This window comes from Epinephelus lanceolatus, chromosome 10, assembly GCF_041903045.1.
Source record: "Epinephelus lanceolatus isolate andai-2023 chromosome 10, ASM4190304v1, whole genome shotgun sequence".
Lineage (NCBI taxonomy): Eukaryota > Metazoa > Chordata > Actinopteri > Perciformes > Serranidae > Epinephelus > Epinephelus lanceolatus.
In genome coordinates this window covers 14,647,968-14,663,890 of record NC_135743.1, presented here as the reverse complement: position 1 = coordinate 14,663,890, position 15,923 = coordinate 14,647,968, and the positions used below count along the sequence as shown (strand labels likewise).

The 15,923-nt window shown below is 41.2% G+C and overlaps 2 protein-coding genes across 4 annotated transcripts; both read left to right on the top strand.

Annotated features, from left to right (window-relative positions):
* Window positions 1–17: 17 nt before the first annotated feature.
* Window positions 18–9,588, top strand: flcn (folliculin). Of its 2 annotated transcripts, none has more exons than XM_033640566.2 (12): window positions 18–275; window positions 481–693; window positions 888–1,034; window positions 1,151–1,372; window positions 1,482–1,648; window positions 1,746–1,837; window positions 3,310–3,476; window positions 5,058–5,171; window positions 6,336–6,459; window positions 6,592–6,717; window positions 7,284–7,386; window positions 8,975–9,588. In XM_033640566.2, exons 2-12 carry the CDS (start codon window positions 481–483, stop codon window positions 9,180–9,182), a joined length of 1,683 nt encoding a protein of 560 aa, XP_033496457.1. In that variant the 5' UTR covers window positions 18–275; the 3' UTR covers window positions 9,183–9,588. The 2 variants fall into 2 exon arrangements, with proteins under 2 accessions (XP_033496457.1, XP_033496456.1); XM_033640565.2 differs by having other exon boundaries at window positions 26–275; window positions 888–1,046.
* Window positions 9,589–11,103: 1,515 nt separating this feature from the next.
* Window positions 11,104–15,785, top strand: LOC144464489 (uncharacterized). Of its 2 annotated transcripts, XM_078171611.1 has the most exons (5): window positions 11,104–11,722; window positions 12,074–12,180; window positions 12,649–12,720; window positions 13,018–13,164; window positions 13,387–15,785. In XM_078171611.1, exons 1-5 carry the CDS (start codon window positions 11,710–11,712, stop codon window positions 13,738–13,740), a joined length of 693 nt encoding a protein of 230 aa, XP_078027737.1. In that variant the 5' UTR covers window positions 11,104–11,709; the 3' UTR covers window positions 13,741–15,785. The 2 variants fall into 2 exon arrangements, with proteins under 2 accessions (XP_078027737.1, XP_078027736.1); XM_078171610.1 differs by lacking the exon at window positions 11,104–11,722 and having other exon boundaries at window positions 11,736–12,180.
* Window positions 15,786–15,923: the final 138 nt, after the last annotated feature.

The following is a 15,923-nucleotide window of genomic DNA, read 5'->3' as shown; positions in this document are numbered from 1 at the left end:
GCGTCATGTGACAGGATCTGTTGTTGCCAGCTAGCAGCAGCTGCACTGGAAGAAAACAGAGCAAGAAAAAGTGTAGAAAACCTTAATTTAAGACACTGAGAATTATGGATTTTACCGAAGCGCACTAAAACAAGAGTTGAGCTTGTTTTATGTCACTGTTTTGATATGTTGCTTTTTATATAAAGGCCTTTTTTTGGACGTTGCGACCAATGAATGTCCCTTTGTGAAGTAGCATTGAGCACCAGTCATTTGTTGAACTTGGCTCTGTGCTGAAGGTAAGACTATCCAATATTCATAGCTGTAATGACCCTGTGTAAACCCAGTGTGACCTAGTAATGACTGACCAGGAGCAAGTGTTATGTAATAAACTGCTTGTTAATGATCACATCAAACTTAGACACACTCAGTACAGTAAACATTTGTTAAACTTGTTATCTCTCTCTCTCTCTCTCTCTCTCTCTCTCTCTCTCTCTCTCTCAGATGAATGCTCTGGTTGCTCTCTGTCACTTCTGTGAGCTCCATGGCCCTCGCACCTTGTTTTGCACTGAGGCACTGCACCCTCCATCCCCGTCCCCCTCATCCCAGGCAGGTGCCCCTGTGCCCGGAGACAGGGACCGAGATGGTGACCGGGAAGGTGAAGGGCTGACCATGAGGGCCAACAGCTCAGCCTCACAGAGAGGAGAAATGTGTGAGGTGAGTGGAGAGAAACAGGTTGAGGACAGAAAGTCAGCTTATCAGAAACTTATCTCCACTTGAACCAAACTTCCCTCTCTCTTCCCGTCTTTTACATCACAACACTTAAGCAATAACTTCTTGGTATGCAGGTCAGTACATGGTCCTGTCATGTATCTCAGAGTCCTAATTTTCCTTTCCTCCTTGCCTCACAGGGATGTCGATCTCTTCCTGCATCTCACCCAGGCTTTGTGAGCATCGATGATGAAACAGGCATACGCTTCCTTAGCCACCAGCATCCCAGACAGCCACAGCTATTCAGCGTGGTCCGCCAGGCTTGCGTGCGCAGCCTCAGCTGTGAGGTAAACAGTGACGTACGTCTGCATGTATGTGTGTGTGAGTCACACATCCCATTCACTGAATAACCTTTTGTCGCCACATAGACTTCTACCTATTTTCTTTCTGTCTCTTTCTTCAGGTGTGTCCCGGTCGTGAAGGGCCTATTTTCTTTGGAGATGAGCAGCACGGTTTTGTGTTCTCACACACCTTCTTTATCAAAGACAGCCTGGCCAGAGGTTTCCAGCGCTGGTACAGTATTGTCATGGTAGCAATGGACAGGATCTACCTTATCAACTCCTGGCCTTTCCTGTTACGCCACCTTAGACTCACGATACAGAGCCTGCAAAGCACAGCCCTCAAGGTGGGTGCATAACATGTCTTTATTCAGTTTACTCAAACAGAAATACAAAGATTCATTCCACAGGTACCTATCAGGGCACCTAATGTCTTGGTAATGTTCTCTCCACCAGGTGTTTGACAGTGAACAAGGAGTTTGTCCCCAGCGAGCAGCGAGGATGAACAGTGTCTTCTCACCTGCAGTTTTCCCACACCAAAGGAGTGGCAACGCAGCCCGATCACTGACCTCTCTTACCCAGCATCCCAACCTCTGGGCCAGCCTGCACTCCTCCTTTAGCTGGTGAGTCGCTATCCTGTCAGCTCCACTGTGACATACAAGCTGTCGTCTGTAATGGCTCACCGTGACATGTGGATTTGTGTCTTCACGTTGTGTCCAGGCTGCTGAAAGCTTGTGGTAGCCGACTGACAGAGAAACTGCTGGAGGGAGCCCCCACTGAGGACACGCTGGTGCTCATAGAGAGACAGACAGGTAGTCACAACGAATGTGCTCACTCAAACCAGAAATATCTTATAATGCAAACTTTGATATTTGTAGTCAGGGTATCATTAAAAAATTACGATACCAGTAACCTTAAACCAGTGGTTCCCAACTGGTGCAACTACAGGGTCCAGATGTCTCCTCATTCTACAGCAGGAAACAGGACTTCAAAATAAAAGCTCTGTGCCGGAAATTCACTGTACTGAAAAAGGAAGTGTGTCTTTCACAAACTCAACATGTTCCTGAGTCACTTCTGGACCGTGACCCACCAGTAGGGAACCACTGTCTTAAAGTAACATGGCAGCATCTCAGAACAGTGAATTGCTAACGCCGTCAAAATACCGTCCCCAACCTCACCACACCACAGACTGTATTGGTTATTGCTGCTGCAGTAGTGGGCCAATCACATGTTGCGTTAAAAAACAAAAGAACGCTTGCGGTGATTGGCTGCGAGCTAAAACACACAAATGGTCTTATTTTCTAGATCTGGATACAAAAACTATCAAATGCAGGTGTCGTTTGACTGGAGATGTTTTGGTACCACTGGTACTGGATTATTTTTTGTCGATACCTCAAAGATCTCGAGTTCCGATACCCAGCCCTGTTTACAGTAACATAAAACTTATCAGGAGAAGAAAGATCATTTGCTTTGGCACGACTTCAAAATGTCTTGGCTTCCAGTTAAGGTTCTGCTTCTTGCTAGAGGATGATATCAGCAGATGTCATGTGTTTGCACAATGTGCCGTGGTTTTATTATCAGTCTGAAAAGCCTCCTGTGAACGTGTGATTCACTGGGTCAGTCAGTGCAGAGACACTCTTGACTAGAAAAAAAAACAGGGGCTATTCACTGAGCCATTGTAATCAAATGCACAGCCTTTCCAGAAAGTATTTACACAATTATTGGTCAAGATTTAGAAAGTGATTAAAAGATTTACAGAGATATTTCCGAGTCCAGCGCAGCTCTTAGGTTGTGGAATTTTAATACCCTGTCCCATTTATTAATTTTGTAAGTACATAGATTTTATTTCTGTAGCACTTTTCAAAACATGAGAAAATACAGTAAAATAATTACATCCTCAGTATTATTTCAAATGAAAGCAGTACAAATAAAAATGTCAGTTTGTATAAAACATTTTTTAAGTTTCTTTTCCTTTGTATTAGTAGTACAGACTCCGTCACCATGATACTTTAGGGGAAGCTGTTTCATCTTGTGCCAGCTCAAATATCTTTTAGTATTTTAATTGACATTAGTCATCAGTAGGAGGTGAGATAATACTGTGTTTTTTTTAGTTTGGAAACAGGATGTTTAGCATCATGGGCACATTACTCTATATATGGACTGTTGTATATGACCACCCCGTAAAAAAAAAGTCCTGTGGAATTTCCCTCGCACTGGTAATAACTGTCAAAACATTTGATCACCCACTATTTCTGTGTTTATGTCATTCTCTGTTTATTAAAAGAGCAAGAGGAGGAAATGAGCTGCTGGGAGGGAGCAGAAGGAGGCGGCTCTACATCACAGCGGCACCAATCAGAGAGTGAGCTGGGCCCTGACTTCCTGTGTGATGATGACGCAAAATTAAATGACTTACCCGGCCCAAAATTTAGGTCCCTGAGGCATTTGAGACAGGTAAACTTAGGTACTTTTTCACAACTGAAAACTGAAAAAAAAAGGAGATTAAAAAGCCCAGTTTTATTTGATTGGAGAGTGTATAGTTTTTAATGGTGTTTTGTGTCTGAGTGACTGATGGAAATAACAGTTTTTTAAATTGATCCAGTATTTTTTTGGCCCCAGATGTTTTATTGAAACAAGACAGTGATACACAGAGTTTGCACTCAAGCTTCAAGTCATGTCTCATGTCCTTAACTTTGACATTGAGTACTACAACAAGTGATAATGCGCTCTTCACCAAATGTAATTACATTTTAACTACAGAGTAATAATACGTTGAATTTATAAAAATCATGAATGCTTTTATACATTGTTTATTTGTTAAGCCAAATCTGTCAGAAGATGTTGTGTCTGTAATCAACTCACATGTTTTACGGACTGGAATTTGTTTTTTGTTAATCATCGCATAGTTTTTTGCACAAGACTAATTTATCTTTTGTATCATTTTTTCCAGTTGCTAAGAAACATAACATTAGTTCCTCGTGGTTCTTGCTGCAGCTTGACTGGAAGCTGTCAGATTGGTTCAAACTAAGTGGATCATCTGGGGAATTGAGTGTCGACTTGCTGGGAATGAGTAGTGTTGATGTTAGCTGATTCAGGAAATGAAGGGAAATTAGTTGGCACACTTCTCAAATAACATATTTTAAAATCTTTGGGCTTAAGGGAAAGGTATCAAGTGCATTCAAGTCAAAAGGATTAAGTCCAAGTGAAGTCGCAAGTCATTGGTGTATAAGTCCTAGTCGAGTTGCAAGTCTTTTTTGATTTTGTCAGGTCTAAAATCATCAAATTTGTGATTCAAATCTGACTCAACAACTGTAACTCGAGTCCACACCTGTGGTAGCCAGGATGATAAGGAAAGAGTGGAAATGTACAGTACATATTGGTCCAGTATTGAGCATGAGCGCTGCAGCTGGCAGCTGCACAACAGGCTGCAAAATCCAACAGACTCCACTTAAATAAACAGTCACTTTGTCCTCATAAAACACACCTCATTCAGAGTTGACAGGAACAAAATCAAACTCACAAAAACCACCTTAGTTTGTCTTTCCACTGCTCCAACAACCACAAACTCTGGCTTGGTTTAAATCAACCCTTTAGTCACCCTGTTAGATTGGAAAACATGCCGACTCTATACACGCTAAAACCATTGTTTATTTGGTTTGGCTGAGGTGATAGCAATTATGGCTCTGTTTGTGGTTAAACAAAAAATATCTTAGTTTTTAACAAAAAGTTCAGACACCTAGAATAACAATCTGAACCTGTCTGTGGCAAAAACAAACACTTTTAGAGGAGGTAAATTGACAATGTGCATATGCTCTGAGTAGTTGCAGCTGCCAGCTGCAGCACTCTCGCTCAATACTGGACCAATTTTTAAACAGAATGTTGTTCCTATCAGTCACCCAGACACAAAAACATAGAAAACAGAGTCCAGGTTAAGAAAAATCAAAGTTACCTGACTGTTAAAGAAATTATTCCACATCTATACACTCACTGTGTCTGTGAGCTGTTGCACATTACAGTCTGATATGTCTGTTTCAGGTCCTCGGAGCTGCTGAGTTTCGTCAGCTAGTGTGGCACGTGCTCATGGGAAATCAGGTCATATGGAGAGGCGCAGACCCCGGGCTCATCCAGTCAGCTTTTACAGTGCTCAAGGTTGTTTACTCTACTGCTGCCTCCCTCTGTGCCTCGTTAACAGTGCTAGTGTTATCATGATGTGGGTAGTTATCAATTAGGACAAGTGATAACACCTGTGACGGTCATTTGTTGGAAAAAAGAAAAGAAGCCAGCACTCACAAATGTCCTTTTAGTAAATTTAATAAACCAACTTAGGTGGCGTTACCAGAAACACAGACGTTTCGACAGAAAGTCTTGACTTTCTGTCGAAACGTCTGTGTTTCAAGTTGGTTTATTGGTTGGTTTCTTGGTTTATTAAATTTACCAGAAGGACATTTGTGAGAGCTGGCTTCTTTTCTTTTTTCTGCTGCTTTTGGCCGTGTACCTGTTGAGTGGATTTATTTTAAGAATGCTTGCTTCTTTCCTACGGTCATTTGTTGAGCCATGGTGTAAGCTAAATGCACCATTAAACTCTTAACAGTCATTTAACAGTAAACACTGAAGTTACCGACTGTTACGGTTGACACAGCCGCGTTTGACGTGATAGAAACTGATTGGGTTTCAGTTATTTCTCCACAAAGATATTTTTTGTGCATTCACTTACTTTTTTTTTCTAACTTCCAAGTCTTGCCTGAAGACATGTTATTATTTCAGCTACCATTACACTCCTTGAAATCGTCTTTGCCCGTACATGCTCCCCTGACCTTTTTAGTGTGAGATACACAAACGAGACGGAGCATGTAACTGTTTTCAGTAGACGATGAGGATTCCTTTTTACTGTGCAAAGATATTTGAGTGATTTTTATTTTGCCTGTGATCACTTTAAAATTGTTTTTAATATCTTTTTTGGGTAGTTGTAACTGATTATAATCTGATTTTACATGTTTTCAGCTACTTCCCACGCCTCTCTCACAGCAGTCATTTTGACTCGTCATTGGGGGAAACTAGTGTGACCAAATAACACTAACAATGATTCAGTTCTTTTTAGATGCCCCAGTAAGCCACAACAGTGTGATATTGAAGTGGCATACAGACTACCTGAAACTAAAGGAAACTAAATCCTTATTTTATTATTTACACTAGTGCTTTTCCTACTGCGACATATCAAAATGTCTTCTGTGCAAAAGGCAGATTAGCCAGAATAGCTGAGTGTGTGAGCAGGGCCATTTTTGTGATCTCAATCTTTGTCCTTCTTCCCATCAGTCTCTGCTCCCAGTAGGCTGTGTGCGTTCTGTGCCATACAGTGCTCAGTATGAGGAGGCCTACAAGTGCAACTTCCTGGGTCTCAGCCCAGATGTGCCAATTCCAATGCACGTCAGCTCCTCAGGTACGAGAGAGACTGCACTCACACTGTGATAGGTCACTGGATGAAACCTCAAAGAGGGCCGCTGGTACAAGTTGTAGGCTCGCACATGCAGGTTATCTTGTGTTGATTTTCCTTTGTTTGTTTGTCCTGTAGAGTTTTCAGTGTTGGTGGACGTCAGTTCAGAGAGGAGCTGTCAGAGCGCGGCAGTGGGTGAAGACGATATCTCCTCACTTTATCAGTTCACCATCAGCAGTGCCAACACGCAGCCCACAGACAGGGGTGAGTGGGCATACCTTAAGTTATAAATAGACACTGTATGTCTGCTGCCACTTTCAATGTCACAAAATATACTTTCATTTGTCACTTGATAGTGTATGTCTTTGCCAAGGTTGAGCTGACTTGAAATCATTTTAATCAATCACCAAAAACATTTAGAAATTTTTGATATTCATTTGGATGTGAAACTGCATCCACATACACATAGTGCTGTGATAAGTGAGCCAGATATCTTTTTCATTTAAGTAAGACCAGAGGTGAATGTGAAAATAGAGGAAAATGTTCAGACATGTCCCATACCAGGACCTGGATCCACATCAAAAACTGATCTGTTCTCTGGATTACAGCCTATCTCTCTACCAGCTTACATTCAAAACTGGTCTGTCAACAAGTTTTTGAGATAACACATGGTCAAAAGAGACCAAAAACAGCCTCTGTGTTGGAGGTATTTAAGTTGGCAGGAAACATGTGAAGGCCGACTATTAAAAAAAAAGGTTGTACCTAGACTTATATAATAGAATAACAATCACATGACAAACTGTCAAACTTCCTTTGGTCTCTTTTTTCAGGTCCCACGTTATTGAACAAGCTGGAAGTGGCTCTGTCTAATGAGAACTTGTCTGTGGACGTTGTGTCTCACTGCCTGCTGTGTCTGAAGGAAGAGTGGATGAAGTGAGTATAATTCATACATCTCTTACAAAAGGTCACCTGAGGTTAAAGGAGGCATAGTATACTCATTTTCAGGTTCATACTTGGATTTAAGTTTCTACCAGAACATGTTTACATTCTTTAATGTTCAAAACTTTATTTTCCTCATATTGTCTGTGCTTTAACACCTGTATTCACTCTTGTATCTTGGCGTCTCTGACCCTTCATTGCAGCAGGGGACTGTCTGTAATGGAGTTGGCAGCATATTCTACTGTAGAAAAAATCAGCAATAAAAACTTCTAAACACAACCAGGCATGTTCAAGCAGGAATATGATCCAAAATCTAGGAGAGATTAACAACATCAGCAACCAAAACTACAGGTTTCCCTGATGTTAGGATAAAGTTACATATAGCAGCATACATACAACCTGGGGATGACTGTAACGGATTATAGCCGCACTTTCTGCCATGAGAAGTCACCAATAACAGCTTTTAAACCAAAATCTTCTCAGCCAGATATGTTCCAGCAGGAATATGATCAGAAATTTGGGGAGGAATTGACAACATCAGCAACCAAAACTACAGGTTTGGCTGACGTTAGCATGTAGCTACATATAGCAGTATAGTTGCAGCCTGGGAATGACTGTAACGGAGTGTAGTAGCACTTTCTACTGTGGGAAAAAAAACACAATGTAAGCTTCTAAACACAACTGGACATGTTCCAGCAGGAATATGATCCAAAGTCGGTGAGAAATTAACAACATTGTCAACATGTGTCCCTGATGTTAGAATAAAGCTACATGTAGCAGTGTACTTGCAACTTGGGATTGACTGTCATGGAGTATAGCAGCACTTCTACCTTCATTTCTAAAAGCTTCTGGAACAAGGTTGTTGCAATCAGACATGTTCCAGCAGGAATATGATCCAAATTTAACAACACTAGCAACCAAGATACCATATATACCTGACGTTAGCATGTAGCCACATGTAGCAGTGTACATGCAGTCAGTGAATGACTAACAGATTATAGTTGTAGTTTCTACCATGAAAAATCATGGATAAAAGTTGCTAAACCAACATCTTCACAACTGGACATTCTCCAGCAGGAATATGATCCAAAGTCAAGGAGAGTTAACATTTGCAACCAAGATTACATGATGTTCACATGTAGCTACATGTAGCAGTGTACTTGAAACCTGGGAATGACTGAAACGGAGGATCCATGAAAAATCACCAATAGCAGATATGTTCCAGCAGAAATATAATCTGAAATTCGGGGTAAAGTTGACAACATCAGCAACCAGGTTCATATGTTTCCCTGTTGTTAGCATGTAGCTACATGTAGCAGTGTCGTCTATATAATGTAAACACTTGCAGTAGTGTGCCTGGAGCAGATCACCGCACAAAGAAATCCATCACAATCTGAAGTCAGCTTGTTTCGAAAGTAGAGAAAACTATTCATTTTACACACGTTTACTTCATTGTTTGAAACTTAGGCTACGTTTAATATGAACATCAGACTCTGCAACATTATACATATGACAAAAAAATAAGGAAAACCTTGATAGGTCCTCTTTTTGTAAGCCTCTCATTGCCAAATCTCTCTTTCAGTAAAGTCAAAGTGCTCTTCAAGTTCTCAAAAGTGGACGGCAGAGGGAGGGAGGACACCCAGAAGGTTCTGGCCCTCCTTGGCGCCACAGGGCCGGGTGAGGAGGACAACGTCAGGCTGCTAAAGTTCTGGATGACTGGACTCAGCAAAACCTACAAAAGTCATTTAATGACAGCCGTCCGAGGAGGGGAGAGGAGCCCCAGCCAGTGAGAGGAGGAGAAGGAGGAGGAGGAGGTAGAGGGGGTGAAGTAAATGGAGCTGAAAAGAGGGGATAATACTACTGAAGGGAAAGTGAAAGCAAGAATTCTTTCATTATGAGTTTTGTGAACACTTTGGGACTTTCAGTGGAATGAAAGAGGAATGTCAATAGATGACAGAAATGCTTTGGCTCATCCATTATTGTCTTTTTAAGTAATGAGAAATGTACTGTTCCTAACCGTGATTATTATCCAGCACAGATTAACACATACGGTCAGTTTGGATAATGCATGAGGGCTTTTGTTAGTCAAAGGGAATTATGGTTCATAGTGATATGTGAAGTTTAACTTATTACAAACAGACTTTGCACTTTGTTCACTCGTTTTCTGATGTTTTAAAATGAAAGAAATTAATATAATCGCTTACTCTGACTTTTTTTAATTCCACAATTGGCTCCATCTTGTGGCGAACAGGAAGAATAAAGAGGGAGTGAATTGGAGGAGGAGAGCAGTGTTCCTCTGCCAGCTCCCACTCACTTGTTCAAGTGGCTGCTGGCCAGCAAGCCTCAAGTGGTGTAAGACAACACTTTTAAGGTTTTCTGGTGTCCTGAAATGTACAAAGTGGTTGCATAACACAGCCCCGCTCCAGTACAGCCGACCACATCAGCAGGATTTTAGCTTCTTAATGAGCCAGTCACACAGCAATCCACTAAAAAGCCAAGTTTTTTTTTTTATTTTCATACCACAGTTACTTGAGCCTGTTGCGTTCCTGAAGCTTGCAGAGTTTAGTCAATAAAATTCAACAACATACGGCTTTGTTTAAATTGCTGGGGGGCTGCTTTTTCTTTTCTTGACTCGCACCCATGTAACAATTGTGTAATTCAAACTCGTACTTTAGTCCAAATTAAAAGGAAAAGTGAATTTGTAAATATTAGGATTGACTCTAGCTTTCTTCGTAAAACAGATCTTCTTCTCAGCATGGACGCATGCTACTGTGTCCTGATAGAGTTTTACTGGGTTTTTTTTTTTGTTTTGTTTTGCTTCTCTCTGAAAGCTCAAATCTGGATTTCATTTTGCAAGTTTCACTGAAAGAAGCACAAACATAATTTGCAGCAGCTCCGCAAATTAGTTACATATTGACTTTCCTCAATATGCAAGCGACGTATCAAACAGGAAGACGACACACTGGCTGGATATTTATACCCGTCATTAAAACACACAGTGTATGTGAAGAGGTTTGGAGTTGATGGTGCCTCTGGGAGTGTTAATGCTTTGCCTGTGGTGACGCTGCTGCTCTCTTGTTTCCTCTTCCCCTCAGCAGAGAAGGGACTTTGGGAAACAGTCTTGCTTCTTTTGGCTTGTTTTCAGAAAAAGGACACAGAAGAATGATTTCTCTTTAACATGAAGAAACAACTTTGCACTTCCTCCCTTTCGTTAGTAATTGAGTCCTCTTGTGACATCTAACAGAGAACAAAAATATCATGACGCCTCACACAACCTGAGGGGACAGAACAACACTTTACAGACAGGATGATGACAGCTGTGCACAATATTAGACGTCACGGTCACACCAGCCGCCTCTGTGGAACTGATTTGAGGAGAAATGACTGCAGAAAGCTGTCACACATGGAATGACTTGCAAGTTCTGGCGATGTAGTGTTGCAATCCTGTTTATAAAGGAATGTGATTCTTGATTTATTAAAAAAAAAAAAAAAACATCATGTGATGATTAAACAGGATGATATTGCGCACTGGCTCTAGAGGGATAAAGACCAGGGGATCCACAGGCACAGAGGTGTGGGGGAGAGTCCAAATGAAAAACATACGCTCCAACTGCATGACTAAGCCTCCTTGGGCCTGGTTTGGAGTGGGGGAGGATGGGGGTGAGAGGGTGGGTGTCAGGGAATGTGGGGAGCAGGGGGGAGGGGGCCGGGTCGGTCAATAGTGAGGTAAAACGTGTGGCGGTGGGAGGGGCCGAGACTTAAAGGGAGCAGACTAGAATCCAGCAGGGCACTTTCACTTTGAGCGGAGTGAGGATACACAGAGTGGCCAGAGGGAGAGATAGAGAAGAGGAGGCCAGTGTCTCTCTCGCTTTATCCATTAACCAGTTTTCGAGGGAGAGAGGAGTGGTTCAAATTAGGCTGTTCAGGAAGATTCTAGGTCAGTAGTGAGAGGGAGAAAGGGAAGGAGATATAGTACAAAACAACAAAAGCTTTCATAGGAAAAGGCTGCAGCCACTCAGACTTAAGTGGGAAAATCCAAAGTGAGGGAGCAGGATGGCGTGAGAGGATAAATGAGGCATTTATTGGAAAGTACCAAAGGGACTCAAAAGGAAGGAATGTATAAGGGATGTCAACAAGAAGACTAAATATCAGACGGTGAAGGAGAAGACACAGCAGCGCACTCTGTATCAAAGACCTCAAGGAAAACCACAGAGGAGGAAACTTAGCTTTCACAGACTGACACAGAGACCCGTCTGCAGAGTGATTGCCGTCAACAAGAGAAATGGAGAAGTGTCCATTCTTAGAAAGATAGGAAGGATGTCACTGCCAGGTGAGAAACAAACACATTTCTAAACTTTACTTTTCAAAGTCTGTTGGGGGAAAAGGGGTGATTTTAGAAGTGGTTATTGTATATTCCTGCTAGGTCAGTGACTCAAAATTTGTTGTGTCATTTTGCATTGTCACGATAGCATTTCCGGTGTCTTAATTCAATTAGATGTGTTGCAAAACCAGGCCATATTTCATGTTGTTCTCTGCAGAAATGGCTAATTGAGGCAGGAAATGATGTAATGCTTTTTTTGTAAGTATGCAGTTTGAACAAGCTACAAAAACCCCAGAAAGTTTCCAGCAATTATCTGAATGTGTTCTGTCTCTTTTTCTCTTTTACTCATGCCTCCTACAGTTTTGCTGTTGCTATCACTCTTGACTGTCCGATGTGGTGGATGTAACTTTGACTGGGACGTTGTGAAAAACATTAAAACGACTATCGACGCTAATCCGACTGGATTTGTAAGTTACCTTTGACTTGATTTACGTTTTCATGTCATGCTTTTGGTGTTTCTGAGGTGTGCTCTCTGTGGTAATCGTATGCTCTCTTACCAAATGTATTTACTACCCTTTAAAGTAGGCAGTCTCTTGTATTATCTGCAGTCAGTTGGCACAAAGAGGTGGTCAAAGGTGAAGATCTTACTCAGATGAATGAGAGTATTCAGCTCTGCCTTGTTATCTGACAACCTGTAGAGTTAACACACGGCAAACAGTGTTTACAACAGACATGCCTAGCCCCATAAAGTCAACAAACAGTGTGTAGTTTCACCTCAGTGGTTAGATATGTTGTTTTCCACATTACTACCCCATTCCTTTCAAACTCGGTCATTACTATGGTTCAGTGGAGTACTCATTAAAGTGTAAATGCTAACTCATTCCATCGTGTGGGTGTATAATCATGTTTTTCTTTGCTTTTGCTCTCTCTTCCAGCGGACAGTATTTCCTAAAGATTACTATGTAGTGCACCGCTACACGAAAAGCATGCTCTGTGACAGTGATCCGGTGAGTTGCTTATCAGATAAAAAGGGGAAGTGGGGTTTTTGTGCAATAAATGGTCCACATATCTTAAAACAGCAGCCTTTTGGTTTCTTCAACAAGGAAAATCGTTACCTCCTACCTCACCTACAGCTACTGTTACAGCCTTTGTAAATGTTAAGTCTAGCAGAAAGATTGTCGTGCCATGTTGTTTTGAGTCTCGCTTGTAATTGAGTAATTGATGTGGTTCTTGCAGTGGTTTCTCACATGTGTTTTGCACACTTAAAGCCTAACTTTGGGGTTGCTGTGTTGCTCTCCCTGCAGTGTTGTGTGTTCCCTGCTGCAGTAGTCCTCCTGGAGTCCTGGCATGTGCTTCTCGGAAACCTCTGGGATGAGCACCTAAATCACTCCTTAATCCTCGATCTGAAGCAGACACTGGATAAAATTATAAAGAGGAACAAAAATACAGAGGTAGGGACTTGCTTTATTTTGTTAAAAAAAAGTGTTGGTGCAGAAAAGGACAGAAATATCTCTGGTTGTTTGACATGCAATGCATTCTTTTTTTTTTTTTTTGTTTGTTTGTTTCAAATGATTATATGTAAAAGTGCTCCAGAACATCCTGTGAATGTTCCTTTGAAAGCCTCCTCTTCCTCTATCAGAAACCCTCATTTGTTCCTTGTTTCCTTTCCTCAGAGGTTCCAGGAAGAGACGGACCTGTCCCAGTTCTCCGCGTTATCTTCCTCTCCTGAAGAGCTCCTCAAGCTAACGTCACAACTTCTCACTCGATGGCTCGAGGTCGGGTGCTTGCCTGAGATCGAAACCTGCACCCTGCCCACTTTGCCCCCCTCCGTTGAGAGGAAGGACTACGGTCCGTCGAGGGCCAGACTCTTGACCACCCGAGCTATCAGCAGCGAGGAGGAAGGACAGCTTGAGAAGATAGTAGACATTACAGGGCCTCTGTCCAGTGGCGGTTCTCCATCCCTATCATATTCCGCTTCTGTCTGGAGCCCCTTGCTATTCAGACTCTACTGGTGGCTGTTGCCATAGTTACTAAAAAAGGATCTTTTTTTTTTTTGGATGATGATGCACACAAAATGCAAGACGTTTCCTGGCACTGAATGTTTGTTTCCTTATATATATGTGTGTGTCTTTATCGTGTTTTAATGCAGCAAGCTATGAAGTGACATGCACAGGTTGCAATTAATGTCCAAAGTTAGTTCACGTAGTCCGCTGTGCACCCGTGCTCTGTAACATCACCGATATAAACGTATAGCTATCCTCTCTAGAGCGAGCCGCGAGCTCCAGCTAGCTGTGCTCTTCATGCTAACCAGAGATAAATGCTGAGCAAGCCAATGCACATAAGCCATCGTCTGTTGATGTGGAATTCATCACTGTTTACAATGAATGTTATGTAAATGTAAGATATTACCATCTATGGGTGTTTACTTTTGTACATTATTGTAAATTAAAGACATGTAGATATATATATAAATATATACATTGTTAGTTTTTGATATAATATCCCAAGGGTTGTAAGCTATATTTATTATGGTCTTTGCTGTTTGTCATGAGTGATGGGAAGTAACCAAGTGCGTTTAAAGGTCCAGTGTGTGGGATTAAAGGGGAATCTATGGAGCGGACCCTCTCCTATGGAGTCGGCCATGTTGTTTCTACAGTAGCCCTGAATGGACAAATCAAACACTGGCTCTAGCTAGGGCTATTTGTGTTTTCACGTCAGCCACCATAGTTCCCCTACAAGTTTGTTTCAGTTCTAAAACTTCACCACTAGATGCCACTAAATCCTACACACTGGACCTTTAATGAACAATTTTGAGGTATTTAAACATACTTAACTTGAGTACATCCATTGTCTGCTATTTTATACTTTTACTCAGCTATATTTTAGAGGGAAATATTTTTCTTTTTACGCACGACATTTATCTGACAGCTGGAGTAACTGCTTTAATTTACAAATATGATGTGCTGTTATAAATTAACCTACGCAACAGTCGTGCATCGACAGTACTAACCTCACAAATTTATGATAGTGTAACAGTCACTTTGAGCGTTTTTCTCTCTTTTATGTACTTTTACTTTTGATCCTTTAATATATTTTACAAACAACGCTCACATACTTTTACCAGAGGTGCAGACTCGAGTCACAAATTTGATGACTTTGGACTTTACAAAATCAAAATTGACTTTGACACCAATGACTTATGACTTCACTTGGACTTGAGTGTTTTGACTTGATACCTCCCCCCATGGCAAAATTATGGACATAATTCTCACATAAGATGAGATTAAAAAAAAAACAAGCAAGACAGAAACATACAGCATTCATTTTGTTATGGTTAATAGTGCTATATTAAAGTGCAATGTCAGTACTAATTTTTTATGATCAGATTCAGTCGCACTTGTTTTAATAAACTTGTTTTAACAAACACACATTTAAAGAAGCATTCATGATTTTTGTAAATGTTATGTATCATATTTCTGTTGTTAAAATGGCATTACATTTAGTGAAGGGAGCATTATGACTTCTTTGGGACTTTAGACTTAACGCTTAGGACATGAGATTTGACTTTGGATTTGTCAGTTTTGACTGTCTTGGCTTGGGACTTCAATTTAAAGACTTGAGACTTGCAAAACTGTGACTTGGTCCCACCTCTGACTTTTACTTCAGTGTAATTCTGAGTGCAGACTTTTATCTGTAAGAGTATTTTTACATTGTGGTTTTGCTACTTCTGCTTGAGTAAAAGATCTGTTTTTCAGTAAGAACACTTAGATATTTATATTTTTGTCCAATCTGGTCAAACAAGTCAGATTTTGTTTATGATTTTAACATTCCAGCGACATGACACAGAGTTTGTGCTAAGAGTCCACATTCATGTGAGCTCAGACGTTACTGCCGGCTCTTTTAAAGACTCATCCCCAGTGTGCAAATGCTTTACAACTATTTTGTAACTGATAAAAAAAAGAACTGCAAGACGATTTGCAGATGAGGAAGGAATGTGCTCTGGATCCAGCAGGACTCCAGAGATGATCCGAGGCCTGTCAGGATCTACTCGAGAAATAAAAAGTCCACCATTTGGTGCTTGCACTTGCCCCTGCTTGTACACACCCACGCATGTAGGTCTATTGTGCACCGCTGTCGTCAGAGGATCCTCCTTGTAGTTTCATAAGGCTTAAAATACAGAGGTATGTAGCTCTGGCAACTATGGGAACAA